Raw genomic sequence first — 21,545 nt, forward strand, 5'->3', positions numbered from 1 at the left:
TCCTTGCCCCCATCAGCATCATACAGAAGTCCAGACTCAGACGAAGTTCCTGGAAGAAGGCATTTCCAGTAAGTTCATAAACGTGCGTAGACATTGTCTCAGTTGAACAAGTAGGTTTGTATGATGGACAGTGACAGTGGGATGACCGGAGGAAAATAATGCTGTGGTTGAGCTAACTCTGACGGTGGAGGCCGTAGGCAATTTTGTGGAACCATTTCCCTTCTTCTAACATGTTTCATAAGTTAGGAATATAATTTTTTGCAACTAAATATTCTTAGCTCTCACATCTAAAATTAGAAAGGAGATCGAACCGTTTGAATATGCATCCATATTGTAAAAAGAAACTGACCAGCCCCAGTTGTGCCGTACGGTCAGTAGAATGGACTAAGCTTTAACTGACACAACTATGAGCTTCGAGATCGTTTACTGATCTATAAGCTATATCATCTTGACAGACAACAAACTTCTATAGCACATAATTCGCTCACCCTCCTTTTGTCGTCGCTTCTCGAAGCATAGAGAGTCATCAAATCAAAACACCGTTTGCTGTAGAAAAATCCATGAAATTTCCTCAGAAGTTTCAGTTTAATTTAGCTGTGAAACTTCCAGCTCGATCTCGGATAACTTATGCTCCACGGCTCTCTCCCAATATGTTTGGAGAAAAAAAGAAGAAAAAAACAAATCACAACTCACTACTAAACATGTTTGAAGCAAGAAAAGTCTAACTTGGTGTGGTCGATATTGATGAGAGTGGTCAAATAATTTTAATGTAGCTAGCTAATAAAATACAGCATCGTGGATCATGCATTCTACTCTGTAAGAAAAAATTATAGTCAATAAATTAGTCTAAATTTAAAGCATCTACTAGAAGAGTTTTCTATTGTCGAGTAATCTTCTTTCAGCACTCTTAAGAAATTATTACTTTATCTCATAAGTTTGGTTAACCTCTTGTTCTTCTCATTGACCAGAATTCAGAGGAAACAAGTATTGCGTTCAGACTATCAGAATCGTTACTTAAACTATTGAAGTACGGAAAATTTAAGTCATAATGAATTGGCATTTGCAACAAGGTCAGCACAAGAAACCACAAGTCTCTATATTTTTTCAAAATAACATATAAATTCAAAAGGACATCATCAAGCTCTAGAATGAAGAGGACGAAGGTTGATATGGGTTTTAATTAAATGGACCAATAGAAGAAGCCAATTCAAATTTAAGAACCAGAAAATTTCCAATTGTTAAGAGATGCTTGGCTCTCTCCTCTGTTGACTATTTGTTGATTCATCTAAAGCACGTACAATTAGTACTTCTAATTGCCGATCCGATCTGGTATGGACAAATGGCAAGTACCTGCAAACCACATCTAAAATATTGTTAGTTAAAAGAAAATTGAAAGCCTCATATTCTTTACAAGTTAAAACAGAACAAGACAATGATCAATAAATAAATTTGCAGAAACCAAACAGTATCAACTTACAAGTACCTTACAAGTAGTGGAGCTAAGATCCAATAGAGAAGGAAGAACATGTTGATAAACTAATAAGAAAAGAAATGAGATCAAAAGGGAATAAGTTTTTTTTAGAGACTGCCACAACTGTTGGGCATTACAATCTTTCATGAGATGATCTCATTACTTTCACTTCCTAACGAGTGGCGCTAGCATTCATTACCAAAATTTTTAGTCTTGACCATGATTATGGCCTGGCAAATACATAATATTTATTATCGCTGCCAAATCACCAAAGCAATAGCCCGATAATTAGAGTTTATCATCAAATTAGTTCTAGCGGACCTCCATGAATCATAATAATCTGCAACAGTTGGCAGCAGTTTTCAGCTTCATCATTGTTTGTTTTCTTCTTTAAACAAAAACAGAAATTAGATTCAACTATGTTAGTCAATCTGAGAACAATTGAGGAACAAATACTTGACCATGTAAACATATGCTAATTTAAAACATGGCATTGACAACAAGAAAGTTTTTTTCCTAGATCAGCTCAAAATTACATGTATTTTGAAGCGCTCTAATCTAGTTCAAGTGGTTCCTCACTGCACAACAAGCATAACCACTTCTCGCAGAAGTACTAAAAGAAAAGCGAAGGAAACACTGTATCCAGGAACTGCTCTCCTCCTATACACAAGGGCCGGGGAGGGCAAAATGTGGGGAAAAACCAGGGCAGTGTCAATCGAGAAGCAGCGAAAACCACGGAGGAGAAAAGTCAGATCGGCGAAGCGGAGCAGGCGCTCTCACTGTCCGGCAGTGCGCTGAAGAGCTCCTCTAGCGCCGGATCGTAGGAAGAAGACGCGGCGGGTGACGAGGAGAGGAGGAGGAGGCGGCGGAAGAGCGGGACGGGACAGGGGATCCGCAGCACGCCGCGCTGCGCGTAGCCATACTCTTGCGCGGACCGACGGAGGAGTTCGACGAACGCCGGCCGGCCGAGGAGTTCCGCCCGCACCGAGAACCGCTCCATCTCCTCGCCGACGCACACTGGAACGTGGCCCCCCGGCACCCGCCGGCGCTGCGCCGAAGGCGCCTTCCGAGGCGCACGGCAGTGCGACGCGTCTGCCACCCTTGCGATCCGACGGATCAGCCGCTTCATCCCTCCCCTCGGATCACAATCCGCACTCAAATCGACGGTCGAAGCAGAGGTCGAACGGCCGACGCCGTGGATTAGGGTTCGCGGACAGAGCGAGCAGAGCATGAGCGAAAAGGGTGGGGAGGGTGTCTTTATAAACATTTTCCGGCATCATAATTAATGTTTTTCCATTTTTATTTCTTTAAACAAGTGGGTGGGTGAAAGGGACTACGGAGAGGTACGAATTTTGGGTATCCGACATCCACGAGATTCGACCGCTATCCGAAACAGAACAGCGAACATCAAATTAAACGGCTAGATTATAATAATCACGAACAGATGGACGATCTGACAGTAGAGATCAACCCTTTGCGGATGGTTGAGGAAGGTTGGCTATGGAACTGGCAGTTGCACCTTCCGTATTCCCCATTTGTACGGCGACCGTGAGCCGTCCCTGCTGCGTCAGTTCACGGGAAGGACCGCGAAGGGGCCCGCGGCCACGTTACGGTGTCATTGGTTGGAAGTATATTTAATGACCAAAATAGGCTTCACAAATAAACAATTTCTTTTGGATGAAAATAATCTAAATGATCACTTTCTTCAACTATCAATAAGCATAATCGGATGAATTTCAGAGTTGTAAATGAAATAAATGCTAGTTAGTTAATTTTGATATTTTGTTTGGTAAAAAAATTATATTCATTTAATATAAATAAGATTAATTAAATAATTTTTAAAATAAATTTATTAAATTAAATGAATAATACTGAATACACGTGTCAAATTGTTAATGCTAAATTTCTATTAAATTTATAAAAATTTTGTAAATAAATGGTACTACAATTCTATTAAATTTATAAAAAAATTATAAAGAAAATTTTAAAATATTAAATTCACTAACTAATTAAGTAAATTTCAAAATATAAAAAAATATAAATAATCAACGAGATGAAATCAAGAATTTAATAACATTGAATTAAAATTGAACTAAATTCAAGTTTAAAAAATAAATTTTAAATAGTTATTTTAATAGTTTCATTAATTTTAAGTTTAATTTAATTATTTTAATAAATATTTTTGAACAATATAAAATTTACATTTCTATGTGCGAGTCAAATGGAGGGTAAAATGGAGAGTCTATCGCTCAAGGCGCACATTTCTCTGTTTTTCCTTTAAAGCTAATAAATGGTCAGTTGAGAAATTTATGATAGGTAACATGGAGAAGGGTAATTTGGGAAATTTGGATGGCGATAGCTGTGTGGGGCCGCACGCACGTAATTGTACGGTGGCGGAGACGCGCAGGCGCCCCCACGCGTCCGTACCAAAGTCGTGACTTGGAATTCCACCGGTTCGGTTTTATCACGGTGGGAACCGCGATGCCTGTCGACTGGTAAGGCGTGGGCCTCTCCTGGTAGACCCAACTGCCCGACAGAGTTACCCGACCGACCGGCACGCGGGCGGGAGTTATTTACGAGGCGGTGCCACTCCCATCATGTTCTGGTGTCCCGCGAGAACAGTTTAATCCAGTGCGCCACCAAACCCGGAACTAGGACGACACCTTATTAAATGAAGCCACGTGCTACTAAACCGGCTCTTAATCCTTAGGAAAGGGCGAACATTGCTGGTCCAGCGAGCGGGGCCCGCGGACAGATAATGGGTATTCGGAATCGAGAGAGCATCCGACGACGGCCAGCGAACGCCAACGTATCATTGATTAAGTGCGTGCTTTTGTCGTTGTTATCGGGTTAGCGGTAATCAGAATGGCTCCGCCTCCGCCTCCGCCTCCGAACCCGTACCCATCTCGCTCACCACCTACCACATATCACAATCACTCCTCACTTCAGGTGCAATAACTGCACCAGAGAAACACAAATAAAAAAGAAAACTTCAAATATTAACTGACAAGCCTAGTGATTAATATTAATTGGATTTATTTATTTTATATATTTTAAAAGAAAATGAAATATAAAAAATACCAGCATTTCCGGACTGCGCAAGGACAAAAGGCAACAGCAAAAAGAAGAGGAGAGGACAAGATATGTGACAAGCAATATCACGAAGAGCGTCTGATAAAAGGATTCACTTTGACCCACAGAATCATGATCGAAACTTGTGCATGGAACATCCATTAATTCTACGATTGATCAAAACTGGGAAAACAAATTGACAATATATTGTTTGTTAGGATGCAGGACGTACAGCCTAATAATTCTTTGATAAATTAACAAGAGAAAAAAAAACATAACAACAAAAAGAAATTTGGCAACTTCGCCTAAATTTGGAAATGCCAAGTCTAGAGCACCATATAAAGCTAGCTAGTCAATTAAGATGATTCTCATGCAAGAGCCAAATTAAGTGTCAAAGGTTGATCGTTTTGTTAATGTTATATATATATATATATATAGTAGTTTACGGTCAACAGTTGACTGACGTGAGAATAAGACAAGTAGACAATTGCAAAACTAACTATTTATACATTGGGCATGAACTAAGATTTGCCTTCTCTTGCAACTATACGGCTCGAGCTTGGGCAAATTTCCTGTGAGGTTAATTTAATTGATGATTCATCAAGGATGTAAATCTCTTGTCACTACTCAAACATTACTTAGTTTGTGGTTGCTTAGGGATGATTGATTGGGTCAACTATCTAAACATGTGCTTGTTTAATTAATTAGTCATCTACGATCGACTTTGAATCTCGAGTGAACGCTTCTGCTTGGTTGACGTACGTAGTCGAAACTGTCGAAAATTCAATTACGTGGAAGAGTGTCCTTCCACATGCAAGAACAAGTGACACAAGAGTCAAAAACACATTCGGAAATGAATATGATGCATGCAATTCTATGGCCGATATTATAACTGAGAGAAATGACTTGGACTACGTTTTTTTTCCTTATATTTTTATTAAAAAAAATTAATATTTTTAGTGGGCAATTATTAAATGCATAGACGAAATATATATCCATCCTTCTTCAATTGAAAAAAAGGCATGATAAGCTGTTTGATCTGATGTTATTAATCTTTGAACAGTGGAAAAGACATCATTCTAAATTTGCACGCGCGAATAATATGAGGAGGAAAACGCGCAGGCTACCCGTGACTTTGACAAGTCAAAGGCATTGACAAAAAAGTCACAAGATCATTTAAAAATATATATATATATATATAATAAATAAATCTTAAATATCTTCTCATCTATCAAAATTCTAACTCGTTTGCTAAAAACGTTAGATTTAACCGTACACATCTAAACATATTCATTTAGTAATTTAGAAAAAATTATTGAATATAATTAATAGTTTTGATCAAAACTACTACATAAATTATATATTTTAGAAATATCTATAATTTTTTTATAAAAAAAGCAAATATAAATTTTAATTTATTTTTAAAATCTAACAAATTGAATTTGTGATAATAATACATTACCATTTAGGAATTAGTATACAATAATCTTGGAACTTCTTCATCTTGGACCTCCTTCAAACTGCTCCCTTAGGCGTTCGTATTTCATCAATTCGTCCATCGATAAGGAGGGAGATAAGTCTCCTAATACCTGAGTAGCAAGAATATCCAACTCAAAAGTAAAAAACTAAAACTAAAATTAAAATATAATAATAGTAATAATATTAATATTAAAATTTCATTTGCATTTAAAAAACAGTTAAACCTTCATAAAGTCATTGATTTCCACGATGACTGAATCTGCTTTATCATCAATGCTCGAAGAGTCTAAACGAACATCTGATACCTGTAGCCAACAAAAACCTACAATGAGCTGAAAGTTTAATTAAAAGATTCATTACCAAAATAACATGAATTCAATTACTTGATGTCCAACCTGAAATAAAGAACACTAAACCCTCCGATAACAAATAAATTATGTTAAGTGAGGGTTGATACACCAAGTCTAGAAACTGAAGACGGAATTTGAACTGTAATGACTTAGCAAAGGATGAAATTATTGGTAAATATAGTTTCCATGAAGAAGCAGTTATTCACCTTACGCTTCGCAGCATGAAACCAAGCATCTGCACATAGTGCATACATGTCTGCACCAGTAAAATTTGGTGGGCATTTCTTAGCAACTGAGAGTAGAGAAACATTCTCATGCAGTTTAAATTTTCTTGCAAGAGCCTTCAAAACCCTGAAAAAGGGACAATAGTGTTATATGACATGAATGACAAAATGATGTTGATATGAATGAATTTTGAAAGAACTTACCTCTCTCTATAAGATACATCAGTGTTAACTCCAACATACAGAAGTTTGTCAAATCGGCCGGGACGCAGAAGTGCTGGGTCAATAAGGTCAGGTCTATTACTTGCACCTATTATAAACAGATCCTGGGAAGTAAAAACGAGGATGATGAATTATCACAAGTGGAAAAGAATACTCCCAAAATAAAAGGACACTATTTGGTGTACCATCATTAGAGAAAAATCAGATATGTAATTTAAATATGAATAGTCCATGAAAAGAACCTGACTAGAATCATTTAAGCCATCAATTTCTGCAAGCATCTACAAGAGGAAAGAGGATTCATGAATCAAGTCTCGAATACAATCACAAGTAAATGGACCAAATTCAAGAGAAAAAAAATGGACGATTACCTGTGATACCACTCTATCCATGACCCCACCTGAATCCCCAGAGGCTCCCCGAGCAGGAGCTAGGGAGTCAAGTTCATCAAAGAAAATGACACAAGGGCGTGCAGCTCTGGCCTGAAGAAAAAATTATGATGAGCATAATATGGTCCTTAAATCTTAGATTCTCTTGGCATTTTTTTTAACATTCATAATACCTTCTGAAAGATGTCTCTGACATTCTTCTCAGATTCTCCTATGTACATGTTGATTAACTCTGGTCCCTTCACACTCAAAAAATTCAGTGAGCACTCTGTTGCAACAGCTTTTGCCAACAATGTCTGAAAATGAAATGGATACTTGCTAAGCAACAATCATCAATCAGGATCTATCAAATAAGCACGAACTTATGTAGGATGAATAAAAATAGTATACCAACCTTCCCTGTTCCTGGAGGCCCATAGAGAAGAACACCAGAACGCTTGCGTAAACCAGATGAAAATAAATCTTTATGCAGCAGAGGTAGCTGAGCATATTGACAAATCTTAGCTATAACAATATCCAAAAATGAAGTTTCTCTAGTTGAGAAATCAAACATGATAACTTTCTAGTTTGTAACATTTTGCATCCAATTATAAGCTAGAGTGATCTCATAAGCAAATTCCAAAAAACATTCTAATGGAAGAAAGGCAAAACTTATAGGGCACAATCCTTGAAGCACTGATTCAAAAGAAGAAATTATAACTTTTCATCTTAAGTAAACCACAATAAAAAGACAAGTACACACCTGGACAGTGTCCAGAATTGCTTTCTTCACTTCTTCAAGTCCACCAACATCTTCCCATTTAATATTTGGCACCTGAAGTAAAAGTATATTAACAAATCTGTATAGCTGCCCAAACCGGGGATATATTCTAAAAAAATGAAAATCTATATAAGCTAAAAGTAGGTTGCCTCACCTTTGGTGTGCCCAAGGCTGATGCATTTCTTTTCTTGGATCGTTCCAGTGCTTTTGAAAAGTCTTCATTCTCTAGGAGATTGGGAGCAAATGGATATGAACTATTCTCATTCAGTACAGGTCTATGGCCTTCAATAATAATCTCAGACAAATTTCCATTTTTAACTTCAGCATTGTGAAACAATGCTCTATGTACAAAGCTGGCACCAGTATCTGCAATTAAAGCCTTTATATCCCGGGGCATAAAGCCTGAGGTCTGAGCAGTGACATCTTTTAGAAAGTCATCACCCACTGCCTACAAGGAATTTGACTTCAGTAAACATTTTGATTGTCTGTATCTCAGTAGAGAAACAAAAGAAAACCAAATACCTTATTGGCAATCTTGGTAACTCCTCTGAGTGACTCAGACAGCATACTGACTCTTTGTGCCTCACTCATTTGGTTCATGCTTATCTCGTGACTGAAGCATCGCCTAATTTGTGGATGTAGCGCCTCAGAGCTGTTAGCTGCTGCAACTAGGAATACTCTTTGGCTGTTCAAATTCTCAACTTCCACTAGAAACTGAATAATAGAAGTGCAAATAAAAATTCAATATTATTCTTGCACCAATAGCATTATGTATGCAATCAGGATTCCACAGCAAACTTAAAAAGCAAGTCAAACATGCTTATGAATAAAAAAGACATAGAAGTGTTGGTAAAACGGCTTACTGGAGCATCATTCATTGCTTTCACTCTAAACGAATCTTCACTCATGGAAATTGGATTTGTGAACTTCCTAATGATCGATGCAACTTCAGACGCAATGCCAACTTGATCAGACAATGAACCTTCATTGGAAGATAAAGTGCCCAGCAGATCAAAATTGCGAAGCAAAAGTATAGATGGTGAGTATCTGTGAGATTTCAGATTCAGATAATAATTCCAGAAATTAAGAAACAAAACTACATCACAACAAGAAGGTTCCATTAGATTTATTTCAATTAATTTAAGAGGTAGATATCAAAAAGAATTAAAACAGTTCTCAAACAAAAATTATGATTACTGGTTGATGTCAAATTTAAATGTGAACTTTGAAGCATCCTCTAAAAAGATGAAAGATAGTATAAGCAAAAAAAAAATTACCGAGAAGCTACTTTAAAGGCATTTGTTAGGGCAGCAGATACTTTTTTCTCTGAGGATTCAATAAAATCATGACAACTATACTCGATGACATGGACACCCAAATGTCTGGCTACATATCTAACAACAGTCCGCTTACCACACCCTATATAAAGCAGAAATCAGCAGAAACTCTATATGCAGGTGATGCATATGATGAAGTAGTTTATTTTAAACTTACAAAAAAACTAGAATCACCTGCACTACCATACAAGAAAATTGCAACCCTGAACTTTGATAATAGAGCTGAAGGGCATAAAGCAGGAATGAGGATAGAAGTCAATGTCTTAACCGTTTCAACATGAATAGATTTGAATTCATCATAATTGGCAATAAGCCCATTGGGAGGAATAGCAGAAGCTACACTTCCTCCAAGAACTAAAGCTGTTTGATTGCAGTTAACATGGAGAATGAGCTCATCTAACGGCTCCATAGACATAACCTGAAAATTGCCAATTCCTCAGCAGAAGTATTAAGTGAAACTGTACCAGATTCTAATAGATAGAAGCAAAACATAGTGCCACAGCATTACCTTGAAGTAAATTATGTTACTGGACAATCCTTTGGGAGTTTTCTGGTTACAAGAAACACACATTTCAGAATGGCAATGCCAATCTACATGAACATAGAAAATGTCTCCTCTTGCCAAAAATCTATCAACACTAAAGTACTCATTTAATGCTAAATCAATCAGATCTTGGCGGTCACCTTCTTCAATTACTGATTTTCCTCTACAAGATTCAAGTACACCACATTCAGGGATTTTCACAAAGGAAATTCTTAGATGAGAAGCATACTTAGGACAATTAGGCCATGGAAAAAGCTCCACATATATAGGGGGATAATCTCTCTTCTCTTGCTTGTTCCCTTCCACTTCAAACAATGACATTAAAGAGTCTTGACCACCACAAACCAAAACCATAAGACATGTTACATGAATTCCAAGATTAAATGCTAACATCGGAGTAACATATGCTACTTCTTGGTTGATGGGAGGATGAACTTCAGGTGAGTATGTGAAAGAAGGCAAAATATTCATGACAGGAGTAGAACATGAAACAGAAATTGCTTGACTGTCCCCTGCAAGTGGACGATCAAGAACTTTAGCTTTAGCGACTCTTCCAACATTAGTCTCAGAGTTCTTTACAAGAACCTGAAATAAATAATAACAAAAAAAAATCATAAGAAGCACCTTATATGAAAGCTTAAAAGCAATAAAATCACCAAGTGCTGCACCACTTTCTTACTGACCGTGATAAAACGAACTTGCAGAAAAGTGATAAAACGAACTTGAAGTGTTTTATTTCACCAAGTGCTGCACCACTTTCTTAAATATTTCAAGTTCGTTTTATCACTTGCAGAAAAGTGATAAAACGAACTTGAAATATTTAATTTATAGTATTGGTTTTTAGTTCCGAAAGATGGATCCAGAAAGCAACCCAACAAAACCCGATCCCAAACAGTTCAACATAAGGATCATAACGTAGCATGAGGTATTAAAAAAAATGCAACCAAGACTGGAGTGCATTAGATAACTCTGAATTAAAAAAGAAAAAAAAAAACTATCACGACTCAAATTGTCATACCCATCTAGAATCAGAAAACCCTTATGAAGGAATAATTGTAGACTATAGAACTTGTAGGAAGATTGCTCATCCACTTCCCTGATTGTTCAATCGACCAAGAACATTTCTCATGACAGACACAAACTCAGAAAAAATCAGTAAAATTATATCCATGCCAATCTGAAATAAAATGTCGAATATTCTGACTAGAAAAATGCGAACTGCATAGCAAAATCGCTTTTTTACCAGTGACCCCGACGTAATGGCTAGTCTCTTTAGCACAGAGGCAGACAGCCCGACGATTAAGGAGTTCTCCATCGCGTCTCCATCGCACCCGCTTCTTGCGGTGAATCGAAGAATACCAGCGGGCAATCGCAGTGACAGCCCGCTTCGATCAGCGGCGGAGCGGGTTTCGCCGCCGGCAGAACCTTCGAAGACATCGCCGTACAAGCCCTGTGATTTGGCGGAGCTAAGAACGGAATCAATTAGGGCGCGGGTAGAGGACAGGACCAGGGGCTTCCGCCGCTCCGCCATCGCTGCGGCCCGAGCAAGGAAGGAGGAAGGACGAGTCAATCTTAAGTTGGGGTCAATTTCATTTCACCCCCAAATTCTCACAATTTGTCAAAATACTCGTCATAGTTTTAAAATTATATAATGCACTTTTATAATTTTTAAACTCGTATAATTTTTAGACCTCAATTTTGGATCGAATCACGCAACTGAAATTTAAGTGCATTGAAGATCTTCTAATGAATAATAAAAGGATCATTTAAATTGAAATTTATAAGAATTAACTCTTTTCTTCTAATGCAATAATAAAAGGACCATTTAAATTGAAACTTATAAGAAATTTGAACTCTTTTTGACCATTAAAAAAATACTAAATTTATTGTAGTAAACCATTCTACAAGTAAAATATAAATAAATCATTTCTCCTCCCTTCCCTTCTCAATTTTAATTATGAGCATAAATATATATATATATATATATAATAATAATAATAATATAAGTATGTCGTTAAAATGATTATGAGGTTAATCCATTGATTGTTGTTCTTGGTTTGGCGAGTTGAGGTCAAACTTGTGTCTCTTCTTGGGCTCGCTGTGGACCGGCACGTGCGCGCCACACCTTGGGCACCGCGGCGCCGCCGCCGAGACGATTACGTAGAGGAAGCAAACCGGGCATCCGGCGACCACCATCGTCGCCGCGGGCGGCGGCTCTGGGTCCCAATTGCCCGCTGTCATCCTCTTTGCGGAGGAGGTTTCGCTGGACCACGACGAGGAGAGCAGGGAGGGAGAGCCGTACGGGCGCCGGTCGTCGCGCCCGGCGCGCTCGAGGGCGTACCGCACCTTGTCAAGCGTGCAGACGCTCTGGTACCCGGAGTGCGGCGCTCGGACATCCAGATCCAGGGAGAACGCGTCCATGGACGGCGGAGGAAGCGCGAGGTTGAGACAGTGGCGACGGCGGGGCGATCGATGGGCTTCGCGCTTCTGGAGGTACGTCCTTCCCGACTGCAATTGATTGGAAATTTAGGGTCTGTTAGCGGATCAACATGAAGAATGGCATCCAAAATTTTTTTCTCTACCATGAAGAAAACATTTCAAACAAAAAAATTTATTGTGTTTATTCTTATTGCGAAACTTGTTCCTTGAGCAAATAGATTGTAGAAAGCCTCAGGTATGAATGGTTTCAGTGAATTCAAGAAGTGACGGAGGAGAATATGTGCTTGCATAGAACCGGAAAGAAAGAAAGAACGAAAGAGAAGCCTGTTTTTTAGAATATTCTAAATTGAAGTTAAGTTAGAGTCTTGGTCAATGGAAATATAACAACTGAATGGAAGTTACTGTTAAAGTTCAGACAAAGAAATCAGCGATAGAATGAGCTAATTCACGCACACACAAATCAATATTTGTCACGGTAAAGAAGTGCTTGAATTCAAAATGGAAGGGAATCCTCAACAAAGAAAAAGAAATTGACTACAAACCTCTAGATCAAGCCGCCTCTCCCATCCGTCTGGAACTCTGAGCTCTAGATCAACTTCGGTGGATCCGTGCACCGCTCCTTCACCAAGCAAGTCTCTGGTGACAAGCTCCCTCTTCCCCTCGCCTTCCTCACATCCTCGCAACATCCTTGCCAAGGAGCTTATATCTGCTGCCATTGTCGGTCTCTCTTGTGATCATAAAAGCAGTATGAGAAGACGAGGGGAAAAGGAGTTTGTAGGCTGTGGGTTCATACAAAACTGACCCATCTTCGTAGTTATGGACTCCGCTTTCCTATATGGGAGGCATTAATGGCGTCAATTAATGAGAGAACTGACTGCGGCTCATTATGTGAAGCACAAAATACTGTTAGTCAACAGTTGGCCTGTTGATTAAGTTGTAGATTTTCTAATTGAGTAATGCATCCTAGGAAAAGCAGGGTATTTTCAGGACTGTGTAATATGGCTTGATGCCTTCTAAATGTGCTGTCTTCTGGAAAACGTGAAGTCCTTCCTGGGCAATCTTTGTTCAGTTGATTTTTCTCTACATCTCTGAGAAGGTTTAAATTGATCGCAACATTTATTAAGGTTTACTAAAGCTGCATGCAGTTGCATGGAACTGATGTTTTTGCATGCTGATCCATGGAAGGTTTACTTGTTTAACAATTCATGTTTTGATATATAAAATAAGGTTCTAGTCAATGCAGAATAGTCAAGAAGCATCTGACAGGGAGGTTAATCTTACTCGGGCAAGCAGTTCTAGTATCTCTTTGATATATAGAAGATGGTTCCTTTAAACCTCCAATTATAGTTTACATCTGATGAAGATGATCAGACCTTTTGGATTTTTTTGTATGATTTTTACTAGTTGATATTAGTAACATAGTATGTTACTTGTTACGGAAAGCAGGCATTAGATCAAATCATCCTAAAATGACTATTCATTCAGGGGAAGGATGCAGCATTAATGTTGACACACTAGGGACCACTATGCTGGTCCACAAGAGATGCAAGTGTGAAACATGTTAGTTTCAAATCATCCCCTCATGTTCATCATAATTCGAAGGTATAAACCTAACTTTTCTATGAACCATTGTGATATCCCACATAGAATCCCTACATCTATCATGACTTGAGCTACAAACCTAATGCTAATTCTATGCTATTTTGATCAGCTAACTGTTTACTCCAATACCACATTGAAACAAGGGGAAAGCCCAATCCATTTTAAGTGACTAGCTATTGGGGAGATTGATATCCTTTCGATATTATCACGCCATATATTGATCGTCTCACTTATCCATGCGGTTAAGCATGAAGGATCTGCAGCCTGAATAGTTGTTTAATTGGTAGAACTATAGATGTACTTGGTGGATGTTTGTTACCATCTGTGGCATGTTTTGGTAGTTAGACCATAATGGTAGAAATATTTAGGTTTGGCGGTTGGATTTAGATGCTTTCAGGAGGAGCACATGCACACACAGCACTACAACATGAGATGAACAAAATCACATGCATACCAAAAGCTCGTTTGTATAGGTCGGCTAGAGTTGACAATTGATTTGACAAAAAAAATATAGCACTCAGACTTAGGAAGATTTATCAAAAATTTACTATAAAAATCATAAAATAAATATTCAGTTGAGTTATGGATAGAAGTTCAAACACATGCATGACAAGTTGGGTTTTGTTACTAATTAAGCAAAATGCTTAAACACAAATTCATGCAGTTCAAAAGTATAAAGTTATTAATTTGGAATTATTAAAATACAAAGTTTAATATTTTATGTTTTATTTCAAAGTAGTTGTGACAAAGTAGGGAAATTCATATTAGTGGAATACTTATTTTATGAGTTGGTATCTTTTATCAAGCAACTAGGGAATACATTATACTTTGTCTAGTTTTTAGGAAGAGTAAAGATACACTACATGAAAAATGTAGCATGAAACTCAACATGACACACTCCATGCAGTGGGTCCCACATCCATGCAGTGGGGCCCACATCCATGCAGTTGAGTATGTCATGTTGAGTTTCATCCTACATTTTTCATGTAGCGTATCATTTTTCTTTTAGAAAATGTTCAAAGTTGCAACCTTTAAAAGAGTGCCTCATCACTTTGTCTTTAAATCTTTTAGTTTAAAAATACATCTCTTTGTGAGTTTTATTTTCCGTGTGACATCATTTTGAAGAGTTGAGTTCTCCTTGGTGTCTTGGTGGGGTAGAATGATTAGATTTAAAATTAAAAAAAAATTAAGAATATATGAAATGCACTATAGAGAATATGAAATGCAAGGTTAAATTCATTACCATGAGAGAGAATTTTCAGGGATGTTATGGCTCAGTTTCTTGTTCATCACTTGTTTAATTATCCAGATTTATTTACAGTTTTTTACAAGCTTGTAATTTCCTGAACTCAGTGTTGCATTAGTACTCTGGTGAAAGGCATTATATTGTCTCAGCTTTTACGTATCACAATGATTGAGAAAAACAATTTAACAGCACAATAACTTCTGGAACGTCTACTGATTCTAGAAAATGTTACACATCATATAATCTGATTGCTCAAAACCAACCATGATTCTTCTGATCATTGGTGAAAGGATAGTAGTCTGTGCTTTTAGGCTCTGCAGGTATGTTTTTGACTTGTTGAACTTGTATTAGGAAAATTGAGTGGCTACTTCACTAAATCTTAAAGAAAAACATACTCAGCTAAAGCAAGTTTAAAACGTGATACATATTCAGCATATCTGCCAATTGATTGTGTTATTACCATTCGTACAAATATGAAAGTTATTGGATGATCATAACCTGTTATTTATAATGGTCAGACACCAAAAGAAGAGAGCTACGTACAAGCAACCAAGTGGCACCACAGAGACTCCATGAATGCCTCACTCTATTGAAAAGCAAAATTTATTAGGAATCTTGCAGATTGAGTATGAGGTTGGAAGGGAGGTGGTTGGCTTCTCACCTATTTAAAATGGATTGATGTAGACAACATGGTTTCTTGTTAGGGTGTAATTAAATGCTGAGAGAAGCATTTATTTGCCGTATAAGAGCTTTGATTATTTTAGACCTACATTTTCTTTAATACATTGAAATAACTCTCTGAAGTGCATGGTTGGGTTTCTGCCACAAAATAGTATGTTGAGTGTCAAAATGATGTTTTCGATTTTATTAGATGGACTGATTTAAAGCTTTTTTTTTTCATCTTCCAATTAAATGTTTTGGATATTTTCAATTATATATATAATTTTACCCATCGGTTAGCACTTTGTGATGACAGCAAAGTTTAAGAGAAATTAAACTTTGTTAACTTTTGAAGTGCTCTTAAAGTTTTGTTTTGTTTTGTTTTACTTGATGAAAAAAAATATTTACATTTCGCTTTCTGGGCTAACTTAATTAGTTTGGTCAACCATCATTATTAAGTGACATGATCATATTTTGCAATGGATCATCTGTTTAATAGGACTCAGTAAGTAAGGCTTGAAATGTATTTTAAGAGTAATTTAAAACTGTAAAAGAAATTTTAGAAGTTTGAACAGCATTTTTGAGAAATTGGTAGAGAAATTTTCGGTATTTTGTGCGAGTGCAATAAAGCGTGACTAATGCAGGAGCTGCATCATTTATTAGCCTACTGTTGAATAAACTTGTCAATCACTGTCGTGGTTATTAAAGATACAGCTGTTCTCTTAATTAGAGTGGATTTCCACTTATTTAAAAGATTTCATATATGCCCTAATATATATTTCAAGCATGCATAGATTGCTTTATTACTGCTTGTATAATTGATGAATCATACTTGAAAGTGATTTTGTTATATGATGCATTAAAATCAAACGACCGATAAAAAAAAGAGCTAGAGATTTATGGAGGAAAACAATTATATCAAAATTAAATGAATTAAAGATTTATGGAGGAAAACAATTATATATAAAAAAATGTCGGTTTGAGTTATGGCACATGGCATTGATTGCGATCGATAATAGTATATATCCAACGCCTTAATTGAAAGAGAAATTATTTAAAGATAATAAATATAATTGAAAGGGATTCATGCATAGGAACTATTCAATGGACTTTGTCCAATTGCTGCATTGCAATAAAAATCATACTCATCAATTTATAGTCGTCATCAAGATATAGTACAAAGATTGAATTATTGGATAAAGATATATTGAATTAGCGAAGACGAAGAATACTAGTGGATCGATCGTGTGTGTCTTTATCTCTTTGAGCCACCATGTTGTTTAATAATATAATATTTTCAGAGCCGGGTTAATTTGGCTTGTTTTAATTTGTTATGAATATAATGTTTCTCTGTTCCAGTGTCATAAAGATTGCTACTCGACATATATATATATATATATATATATATCTTTCTGCCCATTTTATTTTCTCCAATTAGACCAAGACTAATGCATGCATCTATCTATCTATCTATCATTGAGATGCATGTCATCCTAATCCTTTCAGAATATTAGCAGGAAGATCATATATATATATAAAATAGCTAGTTGTTATATATCTTATGCTGATCGAATTGCCCCAGCAATTGCCGAATCTCGATGATGACTACTTAATTACTACTGGAAAAGTATTGATGAAAACTACAACAGCTAGCTACCTTCAGGCAACATTTAATTTCTCAGATTATCGCCCCTTTCCGTCTTTTGGTCCATTAATTATCTTTCTCTAGCTTGTTCTCTTCGTTTTAGAGGAAACACGACACTTAACAAGGCAACCACAGATTTGTATTCTAATGGTAATTAGTATTCTAGTTCCTCGCCTAATTAAAACAAATTAAACCAACCCAGCCATAACATACTAGCAGAATTCATTCATCTCACTTAAATTGCTTCATAAAATTGGTTAATTCCACTAATGGAGGTTTATTCTAAACCTTATGAACTTGACAAAATAAAAAATATGCAGGATTTAATATCATCGAAATTACAACACAAGTTTAAAAAGAAACAAAATGGATGATGATCCAAAATAAATATGAGTTGAATGCAACAAAATCATCATTGGCTCTAAGCATATATAGTCCACGAAATCCGATGATCTTAATTATAGGAAAGGAGAGGAGAGGAAGAAGAAGAACATAAAAGTGGATCTTTCTTAGGGATTAAGATGACATCTTACTTACTCTCCTCGCCAATAAAAAACAGAGAGATTTCTTGAAGTGAACTATGTCCTATTTATATAGCATTAATGAATTCAATTTTATTATCAATCTGTCAATATTAATGGAACGAATTATATATGTAAACTCATATCTAATAATACAAATTCATAATTATAATTAATTAGATTACTTAATAATATATTTGTTTCTTAAATAGATATAAAATCATTGTGTTATAAAACAAGTACGTGTCAATTTACGAAATTCAACATCCACTTGTATATACGAGTGATTGAATTAATCTTATAATCGGTGACAGGCATTATTATTATTATTATTGTTTGGTAGCTTAAATGCCTAAACTCCACAGAGTGAAGCATGTTACCAAACACTGTCTAAATAAGAAAAATTTTTAAAACAGTAATCTCACATGTATCTCTAGCTAGCTATTTAAAAGGAACCGATCGATCGATCGATTAGTTTGTTCATGCTCAAGCTCAGGAACTCTCAACTTGGAGAGCAAAAATGTCAGCTATGATTATTCTGATTGCTGCTTCAATTGCTGTCGTCGTCATTTCTTCTATTTGTGTTGTGTCGTCTCCTGACCCAGGCCTTCTTCAGGATTTTTGTGTTGCCGATTTGACCAGTACTGGTATATATGATCATATACTACCTACAACTCACATGCATGCACTTATTCTTCAATATTTTCTTTTTAAATTAAATTAGTTATGATTTTACGTTTGTGCTGTTAATATGGATCATTTAATTCACTGTCCCTAGCTATAGTTTTTTTGTTTTCTTTAATTTTATCATCAAATTAAGTACAGAAGCTTTTGTGCCCTCTTAATTCTATATAGTTTTGATGAAAACTGTAAAGTACGTATGGAATAATGGCATGATTATATTTTGAAGGTACGTACTTTGTTGATTTTATAATTTATTAGACGTACATTTGGGAAAATATATATAAAAACTACCTTTGAAATTTAAAAAATAAATATATATATATTTATACGTATAGTTTTGGTCTTTTGCAGTGTTGGTAAATGGGTATGCATGCAAGGACCGGCTCCTGGTCACCCCCGATGACTTCTTCTTCTCCGGCATTGACCAGCCGAGGAGCACCGACAACCAGCTGGGCTCCAACATTACGGTTGTGGGAGTGGACCGCATCCCAGGCCTGAACACACTGGGCCTCACCATCGCCCGCATCGACTTCGCCCCCGGCGGCGTCAACCCGCCCCACCACCACCCCCGCTCCTCCGAAGTCTTCACCGTCGTCGAGGGCGTACTCTTCGTCGGCTTCATCACCACCAACTCCGATACGGGCAATACTCTATACGCCAAGAAGCTGCAGAAGGGCGACGTCTTCGCCTTCCCCCAGGGCCTCATCCACTTCCAGTACAATTTCGGCGGCAAAAGGCATTGTTTAATTCTATATAATTCTTTAAAAATAGAAATTATTATATATATATTTCCATTCATCTAGATCTAATTAGCATGCTCGATCACTGTCGCCGGCGATGACAGGGCTGTGGCGACTGCGGCGTTCGGAAGCCAGAGCCCGGGGCTGAGCACGGTGACGAACGCCGTGTTCGGGTCGGACCCGTCCGTGCCCGCCGCCATCCTGGCCAAGGCGTTCCAGCTTAACGAGACCACCATCGAGTGGCTTCAGCAACAAAACTGGGTCCAAAACTTTAATTATAATTAGTTGATTAATTAATACTGCATGCGTCCCAATAATAATATATATGGGTTAATTAAATAAAGTGTTTGTGATAACATATATATATATGCATGTAATGCTTGGGCCTGGCCAGTGGGCTCTTTTGTAAATTAATGAAGTCAATGGCAGTGACTATATTTATTTACTTATTTTGCTATTTTTATTTTTTAATAAGTAGTTAAATAATATATTATAGATAATAATACGTATATATATGTGTAATTTGCAGTATGATGGAAATAATATGTTCATTACTCTCTGCTAAAAGAAAGGTATTTTTTTTATTTGGAACAAAATGGTATTATAATGAATATTTAAATTAAAATGATTGATATGATTATTTAATTTATTACCTAAGCAAATATTCCTTTAATTTTCTCATGTGGCTTCGGTAACCTAATTATTTTCTTATGGAATAAATCCAAAAAATTTTCCGCTACTCTCAACGACTTTAATAAAAAAATAAAATAAAACATTAACAAAATTAAGTAGTATATATAGCCGAAAGCACCTACTACTTTCGAGTTTATCTTTAAGAATTATATAATTGATCAAATTGTTCTTATGAACAAAAATGTCAATAAAACAAGAGAATAGTTATATAGTTTGCCAAAAACATAACAGCTAGTGTTCTTGATCAAAAACTAATCCTCGCATCAACCACTCCTTCAATTCCCATTCTATAAATTTGAATCGAATTTGCTGCGATACTTCACAATCTAACCATCTAAATCGCTCATTCTCAACTCAAACCAACTGTTCTTTATCAAATCCATGGAATTCAGAGCTATTCTTCTCGGCATTCTCCTCGCTTCGTCCATCGCCGGAGCTATCGCCGGCGATCCGAGTCCTGTTCAGGATTTCTGCGTCGCCGACGTCAATTCCACCCGTATTTTCTAAAAGATACAACTTTCGTTGGTTTTTTTTAATGATTTGAGCGATTTGATGACGATGAATCATGGATCATATATATACTGCAGTGTTTGTGAATGGTTTGGCCTGCAAGAACCCGAAGCTGGCGACGGCGGCGGACTTCTTCTTCTCTGGCCTAGATAAGGCCGGCGACACAGGAAACAGGGTCGGCTCCAACGTCACCCTCGTCAACGCCGCCAGAATCCCCGGCTTGAACACGCTCGGCATCTCCCTGGCGCGCATCGACTATGCAGCCGGCGGCCTCAACCCACCGCACACCCACCCCCGCGCCACCGAGATCCTCACCGTCGTCGAGGGTTCCCTCCTCGTCGGATTCGTGACGTCCAACCCGGAGAACCGGCTCTTCCTCAAGAGTTTGAACAGTGGCGACGTGTTCGTGTTTCCGGTGGGACTCGTGCACTTCCAGTTCAATGCGGGGAAGACGCCGGTGGTGGCCATCGCCGCCCTCAGCAGCCAGAATCCGGGGGTCATCACGGTGGCTAACGCCGTGTTCGGGTCGAAGCCGGGCATCGACGACGATGTGCTCACCAAGGCGTTCCAAGTCCACGAAGGCGTCATCGAGGATCTCAAAGCGCAGTTCAAATAGATTTTTAAATTTGGAGAAATTTCATTCAATCCCCTAAATTTACCCTTTTTTTATAAAACGCCCTTACAATTTCAAAATCATCAAAAAACCCTCCGTAGTTTTCGACTGATTTACAAACTCTTGCGCCATTTAAAAAAAATAAGGCAAACTTTGGGGGCGAAATGATTTTTATTTTATTGTGTGTGTGTTTGAATAATAAAGTAAGTGTGTTTGTAATTTCCATTTAATTATGCAAATTGTTGATGTCCAAAACATATGTGTTAAAAATCTCGACTCTTATGGTTACAATATATATGGAACACTTGAATGGATCTAGTTGAACTTGAGTTTGAGATTTAAGT

At 37.3% G+C, this 21,545-nt stretch overlaps 5 protein-coding genes across 7 annotated transcripts; 2 read left to right on the forward strand and 3 right to left on the reverse strand.

Annotated features, from left to right (window-relative positions):
- Window positions 1-1,939: 1,939 nt before the first annotated feature.
- On the reverse strand, window positions 1,940-2,678 carry LOC141816075 (auxin-responsive protein SAUR71-like). Its single transcript, XM_074703906.1, has one exon. The coding sequence runs from the start codon at window positions 2,598-2,600 to the stop codon at window positions 2,220-2,222; it is 381 nt and encodes a 126-aa protein (XP_074560007.1). The 5' UTR covers window positions 2,601-2,678; the 3' UTR covers window positions 1,940-2,219.
- A 3,269-nt stretch (window positions 2,679-5,947) lies between these two features.
- Window positions 5,948-11,405, reverse strand: LOC141816081 (peroxisomal ATPase PEX6). 3 transcript variants are annotated; one of them, XM_074703914.1, is made up of 16 exons: window positions 11,092-11,405; window positions 9,813-10,433; window positions 9,479-9,722; window positions 9,245-9,386; window positions 8,831-9,014; window positions 8,490-8,681; window positions 8,122-8,415; window positions 7,950-8,021; window positions 7,602-7,688; window positions 7,381-7,503; window positions 7,190-7,300; window positions 7,061-7,099; window positions 6,801-6,922; window positions 6,579-6,723; window positions 6,247-6,327; window positions 5,948-6,132 (listed from the first exon to the last, which is right to left on the reverse strand). In XM_074703914.1, the coding sequence occupies exons 1-16, from the start codon at window positions 11,377-11,379 to the stop codon at window positions 6,043-6,045; spliced, it is 2,835 nt and encodes a 944-aa protein (XP_074560015.1). In that variant the 5' UTR covers window positions 11,380-11,405; the 3' UTR covers window positions 5,948-6,042. The 3 variants fall into 3 exon arrangements, with proteins under 3 accessions (XP_074560015.1, XP_074560014.1, XP_074560013.1); XM_074703913.1 differs by lacking the exon at window positions 11,092-11,405 and adding an exon at window positions 10,867-10,907 and having other exon boundaries at window positions 9,813-10,360; XM_074703912.1 differs by lacking the exon at window positions 9,245-9,386 and having other exon boundaries at window positions 8,831-8,949; window positions 11,092-11,392.
- A 305-nt stretch (window positions 11,406-11,710) lies between these two features.
- On the reverse strand, window positions 11,711-13,058 carry LOC141816082 (uncharacterized). The gene is made up of 2 exons (XM_074703915.1): window positions 12,830-13,058; window positions 11,711-12,356 (listed from the first exon to the last, which is right to left on the reverse strand). Exons 1-2 carry the CDS (start codon window positions 13,001-13,003, stop codon window positions 11,880-11,882), a joined length of 651 nt encoding a protein of 216 aa, XP_074560016.1. The 5' UTR covers window positions 13,004-13,058; the 3' UTR covers window positions 11,711-11,879.
- A 5,423-nt stretch (window positions 13,059-18,481) lies between these two features.
- LOC141816077 (putative germin-like protein 2-1) lies at window positions 18,482-19,710 on the forward strand. The gene is made up of 3 exons (XM_074703908.1): window positions 18,482-18,608; window positions 18,997-19,381; window positions 19,490-19,710. Exons 1-3 carry the CDS (start codon window positions 18,482-18,484, stop codon window positions 19,668-19,670), a joined length of 693 nt encoding a protein of 230 aa, XP_074560009.1. The 3' UTR covers window positions 19,671-19,710.
- Window positions 19,711-20,417: 707 nt separating this feature from the next.
- LOC141816047 (putative germin-like protein 2-1) lies at window positions 20,418-21,448 on the forward strand. The gene is made up of 2 exons (XM_074703877.1): window positions 20,418-20,574; window positions 20,666-21,448. Exons 1-2 carry the CDS (start codon window positions 20,460-20,462, stop codon window positions 21,202-21,204), a joined length of 654 nt encoding a protein of 217 aa, XP_074559978.1. The 5' UTR covers window positions 20,418-20,459; the 3' UTR covers window positions 21,205-21,448.
- Window positions 21,449-21,545: the final 97 nt, after the last annotated feature.

The sequence above is a fragment of the Curcuma longa genome, unplaced genomic scaffold, assembly GCF_044706935.1.
Source record: "Curcuma longa cultivar G26 ecotype Majalengka, Jawa Barat unplaced genomic scaffold, ITB_CL_G26_1.1 contig_14126, whole genome shotgun sequence".
Classification (NCBI taxonomy): domain Eukaryota; kingdom Viridiplantae; phylum Streptophyta; class Magnoliopsida; order Zingiberales; family Zingiberaceae; genus Curcuma; species Curcuma longa.

Excerpts from the sequence above, each read along its gene's own strand:
- LOC141816081 (XM_074703914.1), bottom strand. The coding sequence starts at position 11,379 with ATGGCGGAGCGGCGGAAGCCCCTGGTCCTGTCCTCTACCCGCGCCCTA. Across the intron at positions 7,301-7,380 it reads TCAGAGACATCTTTCAGAAG|GCCAGAGCTGCACGCCCTTG; the intron begins GTATTATGAATG and ends TTTTTTCTTCAG. Across the intron at positions 7,100-7,189 it reads TGGATAGAGTGGTATCACAG|ATGCTTGCAGAAATTGATGG; the intron begins GTAATCGTCCAT and ends TTCCTCTTGTAG.
- LOC141816075 (XM_074703906.1), bottom strand. The coding sequence starts at position 2,600 with ATGAAGCGGCTGATCCGTCGGATCGCAAGGGTGGCAGACGCGTCGCAC.
- LOC141816082 (XM_074703915.1), bottom strand. The coding sequence starts at position 13,003 with ATGGCAGCAGATATAAGCTCCTTGGCAAGGATGTTGCGAGGATGTGAG. Across the intron at positions 12,357-12,829 it reads AGAGGCGGCTTGATCTAGAG|TCGGGAAGGACGTACCTCCA; the intron begins GTTTGTAGTCAA and ends AATCAATTGCAG.
- LOC141816077 (XM_074703908.1), top strand. The coding sequence starts at position 18,482 with ATGTCAGCTATGATTATTCTGATTGCTGCTTCAATTGCTGTCGTCGTC. Across the intron at positions 18,609-18,996 it reads TGCCGATTTGACCAGTACTG|TGTTGGTAAATGGGTATGCA; the intron begins GTATATATGATC and ends GGTCTTTTGCAG. Across the intron at positions 19,382-19,489 it reads TACAATTTCGGCGGCAAAAG|GGCTGTGGCGACTGCGGCGT; the intron begins GCATTGTTTAAT and ends CGGCGATGACAG.
- LOC141816047 (XM_074703877.1), top strand. The coding sequence starts at position 20,460 with ATGGAATTCAGAGCTATTCTTCTCGGCATTCTCCTCGCTTCGTCCATC. Across the intron at positions 20,575-20,665 it reads CGCCGACGTCAATTCCACCC|TGTTTGTGAATGGTTTGGCC; the intron begins GTATTTTCTAAA and ends TATATACTGCAG.